General features: G+C 41.3%; 1 protein-coding gene across 1 annotated transcript in view; it reads right to left on the minus strand.

Moving 5' to 3' along the window:
• BEND5 (BEN domain containing 5) overlaps window positions 1–19041 on the minus strand; it is a 728817-nt gene that overhangs the window by 158652 nt on the left and 551124 nt on the right. The window contains exon 7 of the mRNA XM_081009445.1: window positions 16748–16837. Coding sequence (XP_080865571.1) covers window positions 16748–16837 — 90 coding nt within the window. The remainder of the gene's footprint in view (window positions 1–16747; window positions 16838–19041) is intronic.

Genomic DNA, 19041 nt, shown 5'->3' on the forward strand with positions numbered 1-19041 from the left:
CACGGCAAGAGAAAACCAGCTGGATAAGATAATTACATATGACAGAAAGGATGGCAGTCAATCAAGGGCATATCGAGCAGCAAAGACAGGTACATATGCTTCATGATATATAGCCACTCATGACTTAATTTCAACTTAATGATTTTTTTTTTAAAAAAAGAAACATGAACCAACTGAAACTGTTAGAAGACTTACTGCTACGCATGGTGCACTACTTATGTCTTAACTAAAAGGCAGCTTAATAAAAATCCCAATGCTTATGTTGTTGATGTTGTTTAGTCGTTTAGTCGTGTCCGACTCTTCGTGACTCCATGGACCAGAGCACGCCAGGCACTCCTGTCTTCCACTGCCTCCCGCAGTTTGGTCAAACTCATGCTGGTAGCTTTGAGAACACTGTCCAGCCATCTCGTCCTCTGTTGTCCCCTTCTCCTTGTGCCCTCCATCTTTCCCAACATCAGGGTCTTTTCCAGGGAGTCTTCTCTTCTCATGAGGTGGCCAAAGTATTGGAGCCTCAGCTTCAGGATCTGTCTTTCCAGTGAGCACTCCTTAAGAATGGAGAGGTTTGATCTTCTTGCAGTCCATGGGACTCTCAAGAGTCTCCCAATGCTTATATTTTAATATAAATATTAGCAAAATGCTTTCCCCAATTTTGTTCAGATACATGCTGATGCTGTTTTCTTATAATACGTTTGGACACATAACTTGGTAGGCACTAAACAACAATGGGCTCAGGTCAGAACCCTGCAGCACCCCACTTGTCACTTTTTTCCAGGATGACGAGGATCCATTAATGAGTACTCTTTGGGTTTGGTCAACCAGCTACAAATCCACCTAACAGTTACCTTGTTCAACCCACATTTTACCAGTTTCCTCGCGAGAATATCATGGGGGACTTTGTCAAAAGCCTTACTGAAATCAAGATACACAATGTCCACAGCATTTCCCTGATCTACCAAGCTTGTAATTCCATCAAAAAAAAGAAATCAGATTGGTCTGGCATGACTTATTTTTGAGAAACCCATGCTGGATCTTAGTAATCACAGCATCTTTTTCTAAATGCTCATGGACCTTACCACCTCTTTTCCTATCTCCCTTCTTACATCATTTATTCTGTTATCACCAGGTTGGGCATCACTTATTTTGTGAAGAATAACACAAAATAAAAACAAATGCAGATGCTATTGGTTGCTGTCATAGCATTCTTCAGCAACTGTGCTTAACATTTTGGGTTTGATTTTATCGATCCTATGTGCTATCTTAGTGATTGGCATGATGAAAGATAAGCTGCCCTGGGGACCCTTTGAAGTATAACTCTTTAAAAGGTACACATTTCAAAAATAAAAATAGAAAAAATAAAAAACAATGACTAACTAGCAGGAAATCTTATACCATTATATGAAATACGACATGATTATCATAAACATGGCCCAGTCAAAACTGAGTCACTAACCTAAATGGAAAAGTTAAACACATTTCAGATTTCTTCTACTGAATCCCATATGACTCAAACATGCTAAATCTGGGCAGAAGCTAAAGAGGAATAGCTAACATGGTGTCCTCCATAAATCGTTGCATTCTAAACTCCTGTTGTCCCTGATCATTGGTCATGATGGCTGGGGCTGGTTCCTCATTGCTTCTTCAGCTTTAAAAACCTGGTCAATTAAACATTATCAATATTTTGAATACATAAAATCCAGCTATATACTCCAATTACAAGATGTGTTCAGAACCCCCCCCCCCCCGTTAATTCCTATGGACAATGCATAATGTGCAATTTCTTCTTTCATTTCTTATGGGGGTGGGCAGTTAGAGAGATAGAATGAAATTAACCTCTTCTTCAGTTCACAGGTATCTAATGTGTCTTTTCATGCACTTCTTTTGGTTAATGTGCTTCTAGAATGGCAGCCCTATGGAAAGCATTACCTGCATGGGCTCCAATTTTAGCTAAGCTGAAGGAACCATTTTTAATCAACAGATGAAAGAAGAGTCACTTGCCTGGCTTTATGCTGTCCACTGGGGGAAAGAAAGCTGATTGATTTAGAGGAATGCTGAGCTTTATTACAGCAGATTTGTTCTTTTATTTACCATATCGGAGTTCTCTGCATTTCCAGTGGAACTAAGGGGCTCCCTGAAGTACAGGATTAAAAGCAAAGGAAATCTCAAATAATGGGATAAAACGAGTGTGTAGAAAATAAGTGATTGAATTAGATTACAGTGGATGGAACAGAGTGGATTCCACTACAAAATGCAAGGCATCTGGGTAATTTGGTGCTCCACTAAAATGAGAAAATGCCCACGTTCTCAAATCAGCAGTTCGCATATTCTGCAGTATGTCACACCATTCAATACAGCCCTGTTGTCTAATAGAACAACATGAGGGTAAACCACACAGATGCCTAAAAGCACGCAGCATTACAGGTTTGGTTCCAATGCCAGCCTAACACTTTTTGCTGCCTGAGGCAGCAATCCAATCATACCCAAGGCTGCTCAAGATATTTTGGCATCAGAATATTCTACAACTGCCTCTCCCAAGTAGTAACAATGCAACGACAGCAACGCAAGTAACTCACAGTTTACTGCCTTTTCATGACACCCAGAATCAGCTGCCTCACTTTGCCTAATACAGAAAGAGCTACCGTGATGCCCTCCAGATATTGTTGAACTGTGACTCACCATCATTCCCAACTGTAAGCCACGTTGGCTTGGACCAGTGGGAACTGGAGTCCCAATAACATCTGAATGGCACCAAGTTCACTACCCTGGCCCAAAGGTTCCAAGCCAATATTTGCTGCTTCATCTATGGGCTTTTAATCTGTGTGTGTTGGGGGGGGGGGGCAGCATTGTTTTTGTTTGCTATTACGGCATGTGTTTTGGTGTGTTTGCATTGTACACTGCCTTGTGAACTTCAGGTGAAGGGCAGTAAAGAAAATAAATGAATGATTTGACCACGCTATCCGAGTTGAGTCAGAGTGGATACTTGTGACAGGGATCCTGACGTGCTGATGAGTTGACATCTGCAAGAGACCCTCCCCTGAAGAGCCCAGTGATCAGCTGGGCATTTAAATTAAGGTTACCAGATTTTTTCCAAAGAATCCAGGGACACTTTTTTAAAAAAAATATTAAATTTAAAAAATAATAATATTACTTAATCTTCTCTTCTGTGGTCTCCTCTGTCACACAGCCTTCCTCTGGACCCCAGCCTCCTCTCTTGAAGTGCTAGCCGCTGTGGAGTAGGCTTGGATAGGGCTTGGCCACATGTACTTGCCCTCCCAGTGCTCTCCTACTTCTTTTCCTCAGTGGTGGCAGCAGTGCGGCAATGTCAGGGCTCCCCTCTTTTTTCTCCTTCCTCTTTTTTTCTCTCTCTTCCTTCTCCTTCGCCTCTCCTTCTCCCTGAATTGGCTCTGGGGTTTTCCTGGCCCCAGAACCTGCTGGGCAGTTGGCAGAGTAGCTGGAGAGCCAGTGTGGTGTAGTGGTTAAAAGTGGTAGACTCGTAATCTGGTGAACCGGGTTCGCGTCTCTGCTCCTCTACGTGCAGCTGCTGGGTGACCTTGGGCTAGTCACACTTCTTTGAAGTATCTCAGCCCCACTCACCTCACAGAGTATTTGTTGTGGGGGAGGAAGGGAAAGGAGAGTGTTAGCCGCTTTGAGACTCCTTTGGGTAGTGATAATGCAGGATATCAAATCCAAACTCCTCCTCTTCTTCTTCTTCTTCTTCTTCTTCTTCTTCTTCTTCTTCTTCTCCTCCTCCTCCTCCTCCTCCTCCTCCACCTCCTCCTCCTCGCTCCTGGCTCAATTTGGGTCAGCAGTTCCCCCAGTTGATGCACCGGCGTCCCCAGTTCCCCCTTGGCAGTGACAGTGGCAGTGGCAGTCACATTAGCCCGGAGCCAGCCTGGTAGCACAGTTCACTCTGGCTGGCTTTAGGAGCTGCTCGCTGCCATGGCATCCACCATTTTGCATCGCCAGAAGTCCCCATATGGCGTGTATTGTGCCATTTAACCAATCATGCAACATTTAATCCCTACTAATAAATCTACAACACTTAAAATATAAATCCAGGGACATTAAATAAAATATGGGGACATTCCGGGGACGGATTTTGTCCAGGGACAGATTTATAAATCTGGTGACTGTCCCTGGGAAACGGGGACGTCTGGTAACCGTAATTTAAATGGTGAGATTAAAGTTTAGATAACCTAATGCCAAGCTGTGTAGGGTTTTGTACACTCCTACCAACACAAACTTGGCTCGGTAGCTAATTGGCAACCAGTACAGTTCCTTCAGCAATGTGATAACATACGGCAATAGTCTGCCCCTGGTGAGTAGTAGAGCTGCTGCATTTTGCACAACTTCCTGGCCAACCTCAGGGCAGCCCCACATGGAGCGCAGAGACATGTCTGGAGATGTGAAAACAGCTCCACAGTATCAACACAACTGGAAGAACTACTAGGCAACTATATCTTGAGGTTTTGAAATGCAGAGTAGTCCTAAGCAATAGAAGATACTTCTGCTGGCTGCTTGGAAGCCTTCTTTTTATTTTACTGGGATTACCTTGAAAATGAGATTGGCAAACAGAGCACGAGAAGCAGTGACTCAAGAATAAAAGAGCTGCTGCAGAATCACACCAGATCTTGACTCTGTGCGTGTGATTTTATGTAATGTGGTAAAAATAAAATAGTCTCCTGGCATTTCTTCCAGCTCACTCTGTTGTCTGGGTGACCAGTTATCTTCCAAGATTCCTAGAAACATGGTGGTTTGAACTTCTATCACTCATTTTGTTGCAAACCATCAAATCATAGCCGCAGGCCCCATTTTGATGCGATGTATGTAGACTTGTAGTAGGAAAAAACCTCAAGCTGTAAAAAAAGCTCCTGGTTTGGGAAATAAGATTATGAGCAGCAATCCCAGTAACAAAATACAGCAACAGTACAGCATCCGCAAAAACGGTGGCTGAGATGCTGTGACAGAAGATTCCTCATATGTATCATCTGATATTCAGGAATATTATATTAGAGATATGATATGATGAAATGATATGATTATGATATAATATGATGATAGGATATATGATATGATATGATATGATATGAAGCTGCTGGCAGTGTCTAGATGGAGTAAGCCGAAACAAAATTCATTTTGGGCTTCTTCTTTTCTTTTTTTAAAGGGCATTTATCACTTGCCAATATCTTATTTAGAATTTCATATTTAAATATGTTTTATTGGATTTGCTAGGCTCTCTGGAACTAGAGTTAAGGCATACACAAGCATATTCACCATAGACAATGTCATCCTTTGCTGTATCTTATTAATTCTAGTTTTTCTTATGTTTTAGCATGTCATACATTCATGTTCTAGCATTTCATACAATACCAAATTGTCTTCAAATTACAATTTAGGGATCTTGTTTGTGACCTGTAAATGATTTGAACCCAATATAACGTTGTCCTAAGTTCCAGTGAGATGATGAACTCCAAGATGAACTCAGATCATCCTTTTAACATGTTTTAAGGGATAAATATCCTTTATCCATGTACCAGGTTCAAAGTAGAAGGGTCCACACACACACACACACACACACACACACAAACACACACACAAAATCTGCATAAGGTATTTGTAGTTAGATTACTCCACTATTGCATCCTGCTCCAAAGACACCTGGGTGGAATCTACACACATATCAAAAACATTCTGAAAATGCTTTTTTAAAAAGCGTTTTAAAAAATACACAAAATTTTCCATAAGGCTCACCATCGCCATCTAGCGTCACATTGTGTATTGCACTTAAAACACACTTAAAACGCTTTATTTGCAGCTGTATAGCTGAGTCCCTAGTTTCTTTTGAAAGATCCTATTGAAAGAATGCCTTTTGGGAGCTAGGTCTCAATCAGTCGGGGCTGGGGTTTGTCCTGGATTTTAAACAAATTAACATGTATTTTTTTATTCTCTTACTAAATATTCCCTTAGTAAAAATCCTCAGGATGGGACAGACAATAGAGTTAAATACTGTATACATAGGTAAAGGTAAAGGAACCCCTGACCATTAGGTCCAGTCGTGGCCGACTCTGGGGTTCTGGCACTCATCTCGCTTTATTGGCCGAGGGAGCCGGCGTACAGCTTCCGGGTCATGTGGCCAGCATGACTAAGCGGCTTCTGGTGAACCAGAGCAGCACATGGAAACACGGTTTTCCTTCCCGCTGGAGCGGTACCTATTTATCTACTTGCACTTTGACATGCTTTCGAACTGCTAGGTTGGCAGGAGCAGGGACTGAGCAATGGGAGCTCACCCCGTCGCAGGGATTCGAACCGCCAACCTTCTGATTGGCAAGTCTAGGCACTGTGGTTTAACCCACAGCTCCAGCACTTGGTAACGGATCACCCTTGCAGCTCATTTAACTTGCTTAGCAACCAAATGTTTTAGGAGCTATAAAAATTATCTACAGGAGTTTAATTTATGCTACAGGAACAGCCTGTAAAATTATAGTTTGGAAGATCGTGTCAGACCCATCAGTAAGAGGACATATCTGAGGGATAGTGCAGCTGCTCTCACATTGCCCCGGGGATTCATAAATTCACTTGCGTATCCTGAGCTGAGTGGGTGGTTTTGTTGCTTGGCTTTTGTTTTCTTTAATTTTCCTAATGCACACAGTAAGGCACTTAGAGAATTTCTTGCCCCCCAAATGAAATCTGTTGCTGCCCTTTCCGTGAGGTAGCTTGTCTTTTCTCACTGCAGAGCAAACAAAAGAGGGATCCCCGGAGGACCATGCCGGGACCATATGATATAGGTTTTCTTACTGAACGATGCTGGATTTATCTGAATCATTTTGAAGACATTCTGCAAAAGAATGGCAAGCTTGTTCATTATTATTCAAAGTTAGTCCCTCTTGTGACTTGGTGTGCTTCAGACAGCAGTAAATTTTTGCCGGATTATGGTGCTCATTTTAAGAGAATTAGCTAGTGTTAAATGCAGCCGAAATGTTAACGCCGTAGAAATGAATAAGAATATGGCTTTTTGTGATGTCTAATATGAAAGGGTCACAACCTTGAAAAAATCGATTACTGCATTTCAGGGGTGAGACATAAGTTCTGAGTGAAAGGACAATAGTTAAATTGACACAATTATGGGCAGAATTAATGTAAGCACTATAGCTGACCCCACAATGTGAGACCTTTTCCTCCCCAACAATGACCTTAGAAGTAAAGAATCAAAAACATCAAATATTGTGCAAAGAACAATGTCAACAACCTATAGCTTTTAAGTGTGTTCTGAATGCTTCTCATCCATCTCTGCCAAAATACTGCTGGGCCTTTTTTGCAAAGTAATGTGCCATACTGAGTCACTGTAGGTGGGGATATGACCTATGGATGACTTTATTTGGAAAGTTCACTAAATATAATTTCATTTTCAGTTTATATATTTTGAAGACAATGTTGGTTTAAGGAACAGATATGTATAAAAGGAGAATTCCTGGATGCCAAGATCCAAGTTTGGGGCAAGTACTCTTTGGTGAGAGAACCCCAGCGGAGATTTAAAATCACAACTTTTGCTATGAAATAAAGCAGAGAAATATAGGCTGCAAAGCCGTACAATGTGCCCTTTAAAGTGAGTTACAAATCTTCCCTCTTTCTCCAGCATAGAAAAAGAGAGCACATGTTTGGTAAGCTAAAAATTACAGCATGGCATGTACATTAATTAAATATCTAGGTTTGTGCCTTGCAAAATGCTGCTTCCAGAAATCCTGCTGATTCTTGGAGAAATATGAACCTCTGGACGTTATCATCCTGGGGGTGAGTGAATTTGGCTCCTGAAAAAAAGCTCTGGAGCACAGTGAGTAGAAAATGCTGAAATTGCCTGACAAAGTCTGATAATGAATATCTGGCAATCAATGAGAGTGGAAGAACCCACATTTCTTCAGGATGGATCATGAGTATTTCAGACAAGAGAAGTAGAAAAGAAGTGATTTATATGATGAAAGGCTAAACCTCCTGGGGAATCCTATGTCCACAGAATCCTGCATGCATCAGAAATCTCTTCAGATTCAGAAATCTCTGAATTTGAGATGAAAGTCACACATGGAGGTTACTCTGCTGCTGAGAGAGTTTGCTGGTTGCCATATCAACTGGACTCCTACATAGGAAAGGTTTCCAGCCACCCTCCGCCCCAGTCTAAGATGTGCATTAGAATAAAGTACTGCTGCCGATCAGCTATGCCCCTTATCAGCAAGGTTGAGTTTGTTCTTTTATTTACATGGCCCGACTGAGTTTCATAGAAATGAAGACTTGGTTGCCCATTTCTGATGGCTGCAACGGAGCACAAATATTATGCTACAAGCTTTATATAGCAAATATATATAGTTCACTGTAGAAGCAGTGGTATGTCAGGGACTGTAAAGCTCATGATAATAGCTGATGGAGAAAATAGAGGTTTTGTTTGTTTGCTTTACAAAATGGACTTGTCTCACACAATATATAGCAACAGATGTTTCCTTATGCTTATGTCTTGAGAAGTCAATCCAGTACATGGATGCTAAAAGTGGACAGGGGCAAGAAAGACCCCCGGTATGACCTTATGACCCTCGACAGCTTCACACTTGTTGTTTTAATTATCCCAGTGACTTGAAATGTTTTATACTGTGATGCCAATAAAGGGATTTGATTTGACCCCCAGGCCTGGCTGTAACAGAATAGCTCCAGTGAGACTTAGCTGGTGCTGACTTTATTAACTTTTCAGCACCTGCTCAAGGTGATTTTATTCTCATGGGGTTTTAATTAATACATTCATTTATATCTATCTTGCTTTATTAATGCTTTTATATGTGTTTGTTAGCTATAGTTTAATTGTGAGTGTGGATTTTATTTTTTATTTTTAACTGTTGTAGTGATCATTAGCTATCTTGGAAGCGTCACCTGAAAGGTGATCTAAAAACCTTTTAAGTAAAAAAAAAAATCAAGCTTACAATTCTGTCACATCTTGCATGTTGCGCAGCTGCTGCTTTCTCAGTTCAGTAGGCCAGAGGTGGGTCCAGATTGTTTTAGTACTATCCAGCCATTTGTCTTCCAGTGTAAGCAACAGGCAGAATTGTACCAGGCTTCCCACACTTTTGGGTGCAGCTCTTTTTGTGTGTATGCAGCCTGCTGTGTTCCACACACATAGTGAGTCATGTGGGTGAGTGAGTTGTGGTGCACTATACCACACCATTTAGTGTTTTTGTGGAATGGTTCATCTGGCACCTTCGCTATATATCTTTAGGCACCAGGCAAAAATGTTCCTCTTCAACAAGGCCTTTGGGTGATTAATATTCTACAGCCTTTTAAATATGTTGGGGGCGGGTGCTATTGTTTCGGTGTTTTTGGTTTGATTACTTATTTGTGGTTTTATATTGTATTTTTATCTTGTGAACCACCCTGAAATCTTTTGAGGAAGGGTGGTATATATATCTAATAAATAAAAAATAAAGTAAATAGATTTAGTAGAATGCCTATTTTAAATCAAATTTTAAAATATGCATTAAAGTGCTTTCATTTCAGTGCTATTTCACAAATATGTGTTATTAAAGCAGCCACAAGGATAATTTTAACTGAACCTCAGGTTACACCTGACTCTCACCTCTTTTTCTTTATTCAAAAGACTTCTGTATCATTTAGGGGGCAATCACATCACAAAGTGGTGTATAATCCATACAATTAATCAAAACAGTTAATACAGCAGTAAAACAAGAAAAGATCAAATGCTGCAACTTTGATAAAACCCTATTGAAAAACCCTAATGAAAAACAAAACATGCATCAGCAAGTTACACATTTAGTATTAGGTCTGGTTTGGTCTTAGAAAGGAGCAAAGAAGGCTAAAAACCGATGAGCGAGGGCAAAGAAGAAAGAAAGCAGGAACACAATGATTAATGAGAAATCAGATCTAGCCTTCTCGGTATTGACGCCTACCTTGTGTAATGCCCTCCCGTCAGGCGTCAAGGAAATAAACAACTATCTGACTTTTAGAAGGTATCTGAAGGCTAGGGATGTTTTTAATGTTTGAGGTTTTTGTGCTTTTAGTATTTTGTTGGAAGCTGCCCAGGGTGGCTGGGGTAACCCAGTCAGATGGGCGGCATATAAATGGTAAAATGATGATAATGATGATGATGATGTAAGGAAATAAAAAAGACTAGGAACACTCAAGCGAAGCATAACTCCATGCCTGATATATACACCATTTGTGCCAGACAGCAACTCAAGGCTGCCTGTCTGTAAGGCTGTTTTCATCACTGCTGTTACAAGAGTTCTTTACCAGTTTATAAATGGAGACATTACACAGCTATGGCCTCCCAACAAGGAACCGTTTCCAGTGGCTGGGTCACAGTCACACATGAATGCCACTTCTCACAGCACTGTGTGGAGATATCCAGGGAGAGCAGGAAGCAAGTGGAGGGCAATTTAGAAAGAAAAGAACTGAAACCAAATAAAAATAAAAATCAATTCAGCTGAACTGTGCCAGGGCAGGCAAAGAACAAAGGGTCAACAGACAAAGCAGGAAACTATAGACTAGCAAGATTAATATCAGTTGCGGGGGAATCTCAAAAACTATTGAAGGTAAATGGAAAAAAGGCTTTTTCAGAAGGTAACCATGGCTGGACACCAAAATCATTAACCCAGCTCATATCACTCTACCCCACCATATGTCAAATCTGGGAACAACCCCACCCTGAAACCATTTTCTCATTATGAAACTGAGCTCATATTAATGATAGCTAATGTGGAAATTAGTTTTATTTATATTAGTTGCTTCAAAAAATAAAGAAAGAAGGAAGCAATGGCAGCTTTTAAAGCTGTGCATCAGCTGTTGTGGTAAAAGAAAATCAAGAATATATACCAATTTAAGGGGTACTACAGTGGACAGACACCAAGTGGGCATGCTGAATGGTGCAAACTTTGACCTCACAAAGAGGGGGGGGACCATTTTAGTCTTCTTGTTCAAGGTTAAAAGACATTTCTTTTTCTTTGTGAGGCCAAATAAATAGCTTGGACTAATCCAAAGAAAGGGAAAGTTCCTAATCTTTAGCGCAAAAATAAAATCTTAGTATGCCACAGTACTGACATATCTTCCTGGTTCAGACATTCAAGGTCTTCTGTGAATGTCATCAGGTGGCATTCCCATGGAAAGTGTAAAGTGTGGTTTCCATGGAGATAGCTACAGCTTCCCAGAAGCAAGTCTCATAATCATGGCAGCTGAGAGGTAGGGTGCCATGAGCTTGAAATATCAACCGGGAAGCTGATTTGCCCCCCTCTAGGTTGCATGCTAAATTCTCCAATGCCCCCCCCAATGGGGGCAGCCCTGCCATGTAGTAGAGTGAAGGAAATTGCTTCAAGTAACTCCCTGGGCACAAACTAATGCAAGAATGGAGTAGCAAGGTTTTATTTAATATTTGCCCCAGCAGCCTGGAGGCGGGTGGGTGTGTGCCATTTGGGGTGTTATTTCCAGCAGCAAAATATCTTGCACCAGAATTGGGGGCATACCCCATGGTGAAAATCTGGAACATCTGAAGTGATGGGGTTAATATCCGCTCTCACCAGTGAGGCTGCATTCAAACATATTCACCATGCAAATTTGGTATGCTCTCATGGAGGCATGAGACTTTTACCACATCAAAGGAGCATGTGAAATGAATCTCAAGTCTTTTGCTCCCAGGTGTATGGTAGCAGGCATGTCCAAAGTCTGTTTTGTGGGCCTAATTCAGCCCCCTGGCTGGTTTTATCTGTCCGCTGTGGCAGTTTATTTATTGGGGTCAAAAATCTCAACAAGCTCAATCTTTTAAAAAAGCTCAACAACTTCGGATGGCCCTCACAAACATTGACTTCATCAAATCTGGCCCTCGTTGAAAAAAGTTTGGGCACCCCTGGTATGGTGTTCTAAAGGGCATGAGAATATTGAGAATATGAGCCCTCAATGATTACCCTCATGCATGGTGATACTGGAACATACCTTAGCAAACACCTTGTCCCAAACATCCCTCCTAGCAGTTGAATTCACCTGGGGAAGACTTGCTCCAGGTCCCATCCTATATAGGGTGGTATATATCATGAGGTCTCAGAGACGGTGCCATGAATACAAAGTGCCTTTCCCTAGTAGCTCTGCTATCTACCTTCCCAACAAATTTACCCGGACTATCAGGCCGTTGAGCACAATTAAGGACGCTGCTAGACTGGTTTTTAATTCTAATATTGTGTGAATCTAATATTGTTGAAAATGGCTTTACAATGGCTTGCTATAGAATACGCATGCTGAAACACATTGCCATGCAACAGTAGAGGTTACCTTCAGTTGGGTCTCTTATAGTTGGAAATGAAGGATCATGGAACAGTTCTAACAAACTTTCATAGCAGGAGTTCATATGGGTGAACAGTATGTAGACTTATCTGCTACTGAATATTTGAAATGCTGTTTAAGCAACATCTCCCGGTGGTGGTATCACTGGATTATAGCAAGAAGCATAGTGTCTGCATCTTTGTGGGTGTTTCAGGTCAGAGAGCTGCACAGAGGGTATTGAGCCAAATTTACTTTCATATCTCAATCCGCAGATACCATCATTTTGAGATTACAGCAGGCCCACAGGTAGAAAAATAGTTAATTCAGTTCTTTTTCCCCATAGGGGACTGTCTAATCCGCTAGAGAAATGGAAATGTTTCACAAAAATGAAATCTAAATCTGCAATGATCCTATCTCTTCAGTCAAGGCCCCATCACCTATTGCCATCTTTTGTCTGGCCTATTTGCTGGGTTTACTCATAGATAGGAAGCTATTGGTCTGTTTTAGAACTTACTATTAAATCCTAGTGCTATTCCTGCTGCTGAACACAGATAAAAGACCTTTTTTTTTAAGTAGCTAAAGGTGGAGGAAAGAGAACGACAGAATGTGATTGGATTGATCATATAGATGTGTATGTATGTACACACACACACACACACACACAACTGAAAAAACCTCTGGGCATCTCTGCTCCTTAATTACTCCCTAAAATTAAATTCAACTCTAAATAAATATTTTCAAAAGCTAGTGTTTTTTATATATCCATATATGTATATTACCTGAAAAACTAATGGAGAATAAACAGGTAATTAAAGACCATTCAAATTACCTGAAAAAATGCAAAATGACATTTTAAAGAAATTTGCTATTTTCACTACTGTAGGGCAGAACAAGTTTCCTAAGTTCCCAAACTCAGGCACATGCAACTATGGTTCATAGTTGCATCTATTACAATTTCCCTAAGGTCACATTATTGGGGGCTGAGAGAGAGAAAGCTCTCTTGTGACTATAGTAGAGAAAAGTAATGGTCTCTTATATTTATGCTCATGGGAATATCTTTTTATTGGTTAAGTCCCTTGGATGATGTCTCTGAGAAGTGAGCTGGAAAACCACCACCCATTTGGAGGGGCTACATTGGAATCTTCCAGGGAATAAATTCCCAAGACCATCAGAACACAAAGAAACATTGTAATCACTAGACGTTCCATTACATGTTGGAAGAGTGAGCATCTGTATATGATGGAACATCCAGGTCACCTAGCATGAGATGCATTAAATAGATGCTGTGCCCAACTCCCAAATCCATAGCCCCGGTGGATCCAAACTTACTTAGAAAGTTTCAGGTTCTTTCTCCACCATAATGGAAAGAGGATATGTACTAAAAGTAAAGACATTAGGCTCAACCTGCTGTTTGGCACTGAATAGATTTTCATTTCACACCACTTGATTTAACTTGGTTTGGTGAGAGAGAACATTCACTTAAATTGTGTAATGAGAAGAGATCTAAAAGCCATGTTTTGGCTCCACTCTTTTAAGATATTACAATCCCAGATGTTAGTTTTGCTGTTGCCCTCTTGCTCATCGGAATACATGCTCATTTTGCAGTTTACAAAACGTCAAGGTCTTTTGGAGGTCAAACTATGCTTAGCTGAAGATGAACTATATGTGTCCAGCCATTGGATATTCTGTGCCCCCCCCCGCCCCCAGATAAAGAAATGTTCCAAGGTTGTAGGGAGGGCATGCAGAATATATTACAGTAAAAAGACCAGGGTGCAAAGGTGGTATTCTCTCTCACACACAAAATGCCTGGAACAATGAAACTAGAAATGGGAAATTGCTGAAGTAGATTTAGTAATTCTGTGAAGCTCTTCTGCAGGCTGTGATTTACAAGGGTTGAGACCTCATTTACATGCCATGAAAATGTGAAGAAACAGAAGCCTTTAAGAACACAGCCAAAGAGTGGACTTATTATACAATCAGATCTTTAACTCCTGACTGAGCTTTGTTTACACAAGAAAGAAGTAAATAAAAAATTGCAGTGATCTCAAGGCAAGGAGATGATCCACGGGTCAAATATCAAGATAACTGAGGACATTTCCTATGTGACTACTTCACTTAAGGTCAGGCAATGGAGCAACTAACATCACAGAGAACATACCTGGGTGTAACCTGAGTCCAGCTGAATCAGACAAAAGACCTGTCTAATCCAGCACTCAGCTCCCAGATTCCTATGCCCACCAGCAGTACAGGAGTGCAATAGCCCTCTCCTGGTTGTGCTTCACAGCAACAGGCATTCAGAGGCACACTTCATCCAATGCTGGGTAATCTATTGCTCCCTACAGCATTAGCCAAGAGATCTCTCTAGAGGGCAAGCCTGGGAAGTGTGTATGGAGGTCCTGAGCTGCCCAGAAAACAACACCCACCCACCCACCCTCAGCCTGACTGATGTGGTCTAAAGGAAAGCAGAGCAATACAATTTGCACCAGCTTGGTCCTCGGAAGGAGGAGTATAAGATACCATCCAACTGACTCCACTCTGGATTTGTGCAGGGTTTACTCAGTCCAGTATACCTGAAGGAGTGTCTCCACCTCCATCGTTTTGCCTGGACACTGAGGTCTAGCACTGAGGGCCTTCTGGCAGTTCCCTCACTATGAGAAGCCAAGTTACAGGGAACCAGGCAGAGGGCCTTCTTGGTAGTGGCACCTGCCCTGTGGAACGCCCTCCCACCAGATGTCAAAGAGAAAAATAACTACCAAACTTTTAGAAGACATCTGAAGACAGCCCTGTTTAGGGAAGCTTTTAATGTTTAATAGGTTATTGTATTTTAGTGTTCTGTTGGAAGCCGCCCAGAGTGGCTGGGGAAACCCAGCCAGATGGGCAGGGTATAAATAATAAATTATTATTTATTACTACTACTATTATTATTATTCCTTAGCCTTTTGTTCCTCTTCAAGATGTCCTGCAAAGCAGCAGGTATGAATTATTCCTTGGGATTTACTCCCAAAGCCTTTCTCCTGAATGACAGTGGTGGTTTAGCGTAAGAGTTTTCCTTCTCCCAGATATGCTACCTTCCCAGGTTGATGAGCCCCGTCTGCCCCTCATTTACTTCTATAGCACATGCAGTAACCACCTTCTTGACCACTGGACCCACTACTGGTCTCGTCTGCCAGAGCCTGTCTTCGTATGCAGGGGTTTGATGGTTTGAGATCCATCTGCAACCCTCACCTGGTTTAGCAAGCCAGTTGAAGCCATTCTCAGGGTGTGACTGCTGTCACATTTTGACAGCTTCTAGGAGCCACAGGTGAGAGCTTGAGTGCTGGGTGGGGACCAAAGGTAGACCAACTACCCCAGAGGGACCACAACGAGTCCCCCACCAGAGATACTACTCCTCCCCTAACACTCCATACACCCCTCAACAGGGTTTGCTCACAGGAAAATGTGCCTAGGATAGCAGACTAAAGCTCTCTCCTAATTATGCTGAGGCTGTGTGTGAGAGAGTCTAATTTGTTAGGTGTATGTAACCAATAGTAACTGGGCAGCTGTTCAGCCAGATTTGCTCATAGAAGAGATGATCTATAGATCAGATCTATTACAGTTTTCAGGTAATTTTGTGTGCATCTCTAATCAACTGTAAGACATAGAATGGATATAGCAAAACCTCTGTCATTATATCAGTTAAACCCAAAGCAAAGTTGAAAATGCAATCAGTAGAAAATCTTATTCAGTTCAATGTCATTTCAGTCATAGGCTCTCAGAAGTATGTCACTGAGTCCTCCGAATATACAGTTGTGCCCTTCATTTTGTGTGATCAATGGTACAGCAGCATCTAAGTCTACTTTTCCAGAGGGGTTGGGGTACTCTGATTTCATATCAGCCCTTACAAAACTAATGGTACACAAGAGGCAGTTTCGAAAGGGGCATTAAGCAGAATGGCTCAGTGAACATAGAAATTCACCAAGTTCCAATCCATGAATTCCCAAATAAGTCAAGCATGCACCATAACTGCAGACAGGAAAATTTCCAATATACATTTCCAGCTCTCATTCTTTTATTGTCTTACAAAGAGTTTTGATGCTTTCGGAGTCAAAACCTGAAAAACAGACCATAGCTTCCTTCAGGGCCTTTTGGTCAGGTTACCCTTCTACATGTTTAATTATTTCATTCCAGTTAATATCCAGTGCTAGATTATAACAGCCTTGCTGGTTTACATGCAGATCCAGACAGCCAGATGCTTCTGGAAGCTCTCAAGTATGAACAAATGTGAGTTTTATCATCCCTCCAGCTAATTAATGTGCTTATTAAGACCTTGTTTTAAATTTAAAATCAGGGAACACCTGCATTAGGGGTTGGAGATGCTCTAAGGACCTTAAAGGCCATGGACGTATCAAATGCAGGGATGAGAAGTTCCCATTCCTAGCTTTCATTTCAAACACCGTCATATGAAGCTACTTACCTTGGCACACAAAAGATGATGGTGTTTCGCCAGGGTGCACACGGGCTGTAATAAACACAACTTTCTGCTCTGTTCCAGGACGAAGGTTTACTGTTGAGGAAAACAAAGAGACAAAAAATTGATAGTAACAACTCTGAAATTTTGTACTTGTATGCAGGGCATAGTTTCCCCCCATTATTTATTTTATCTTAATGAATTGGAGTTTCAGAACCATCAGATATGTAAGAGATTCAAATCTGTAAAGAAAAATCTTGACTGTCCCTATTTTTTTCTTGCACAGTTGGAGTCTACACACATAGGTCACTAATTGATGGAGATGAAGTGTGCAGGGGGGGGCACAGGCAGACACGCCAATTATTCCCCCTTTCCCTCCATGCATACTGAGTTGGCAATCCTTCTGTCTCAAGAGACAATAGAAGAGTGTGCCATGGCGAGGAGGGGGGTAAAGTTAAACCATTGGAGAGTTACAGCACATAGTGTACATCAAATAATTGCGCTGGCCTTATATTCTGTTTTTACCAATTCAAACATGATTTTAGCTGCTGGACAATAAATGTGAGTAGAAAAAAATCCCGATATTTCTAAGCCATTAAAAAGGGAATGGCTAACAACAGCACTATTTTTTTAGAAAAAGAGGAGCCGAGACTCACCTCCCATGTTCTCTTATAATGGCAATGGCACCCACCTGAGGGGTGGCAGAACTGAGTTCCAGATGGAAAAAAGAAAGCAAGCCCTGGCTAACAATTAGTTCTCATAGAAACATATTGTGGGCTATTAACACTCTTCTGTTAAGTCCCAGGCTCTGGCCAGGTATTGCCGCAAGGCAAGCTACTGGATAGTCGTATTCACAGAACTATGAAAGGAAAGTCATATTTAATTATTTTTATTTTTAATAGATATAGTTGTTCCAGCCTGTGTCAATCAGAAGCCTGAAAATCCGAAAGAAAACAACAACACTTATCAATACATTTTCAGTTCTTCTCCAGAAGCAATTAGCCAAACAGCCCTGGAAATATTCTCTTCTCTTGTATTCTTTTAGTCTCTTAGGAAGTCCTACAACTGCTTAGCCTGTAGTCCAACCATTTATTTGGTCTTTGATGTGCTAACATCACACATCCCTGGTGCAAATTTGAGCCCTAGAGGCAGAGAAATCTTTCAAGAGAATGTTTCTGACAAAAGCAGCAGCTGGTGGGGTCAACCCTGTCTCTAGAAGAAAAATGAGAAGCAGCAGAAAGGAACATAATAATATCAGCAAAAAACTGATGATCAACCAGTGTCATCAGGATTAGCACAAAGTGATGAAGAAGGGTGGAGATAAATTAGCCATAAACTATACAAGGTGAGAGGTAGAAATTGTAGTTTCTGAAGCTACATATTGTTAAAGAGAGAGAGAGAGAATTATGTTAAATAACCATCAATAGGTAACATGTGCCACAGTTTTTGTTTCTCTTACTTTTTATTACGTTTTCTGCTGTGCTCCATTAAATAATGTATATCATTCTATTTATTTACAGTCAGTATGGAAACCGTGATATACCGGTAGGAGCCAAACTGCAATACAGGGCTAATAGATGAGACCTACATGATCAGGAAAATGGTGTAGGGGCACGGACCCTGCCATAGGCACTGCTCTAGTGATTGGATCGGATCTCTGTTTGAAGCTTTGAAGTTTGCAGGGGGGGGGGAGCAGGAAATAACTAGGGCAGTCTAATAATGGATTTCTCAAAACACATTTCCTTTAGCACATCCCCTTTAACGGTAAGGGGAAATATCCGCTCTTCTTACACAATATAAGATGGAAGAAAATAGCAACTAGGGAAGACAAATATTACCACACTTGGATAAATATGGGATCTGGCTTGCATTACTGAGACTTGGGTGGGTGAACTGGGTGGGCCTGACCTTACCCAACTGTGCCCACCTGGCTTTCAGTGCTGCACCAGGGTAGACAAGCGGGTCGAGGTGGGGGTGTTGCTATTGCCTATAGCAGTGGTTCTCAAAGGGTGTGGCACACCACACTGGTGTGGCAGGAGGGGATGGCAAGTGTGGTGGGAACATTCAAGGCCAAAAAACATGTAAAAATGAACAGAAAATTTGAAACTAGAAAATATCAGGTATGAAGTTTATGCATCTTTCCCCTCATTAACATGATGGGGCAGTTCAAGTAGCATTAGCGAATACACACTACCAGATATATTTTTTTTGGAAATCAGTCACTCAGTTAATAAAACATATTTTACAACTTCACGCCCAGTTATACACATTTCCAAATATTGAAGTGTTTTAGCATGTTA

This window comes from Podarcis pityusensis (assembly GCF_964106645.2).
Source record: "Podarcis pityusensis genome assembly, chromosome: 6".
NCBI classification, from domain to species: Eukaryota; Metazoa; Chordata; class Lepidosauria; order Squamata; family Lacertidae; genus Podarcis; species Podarcis pityusensis.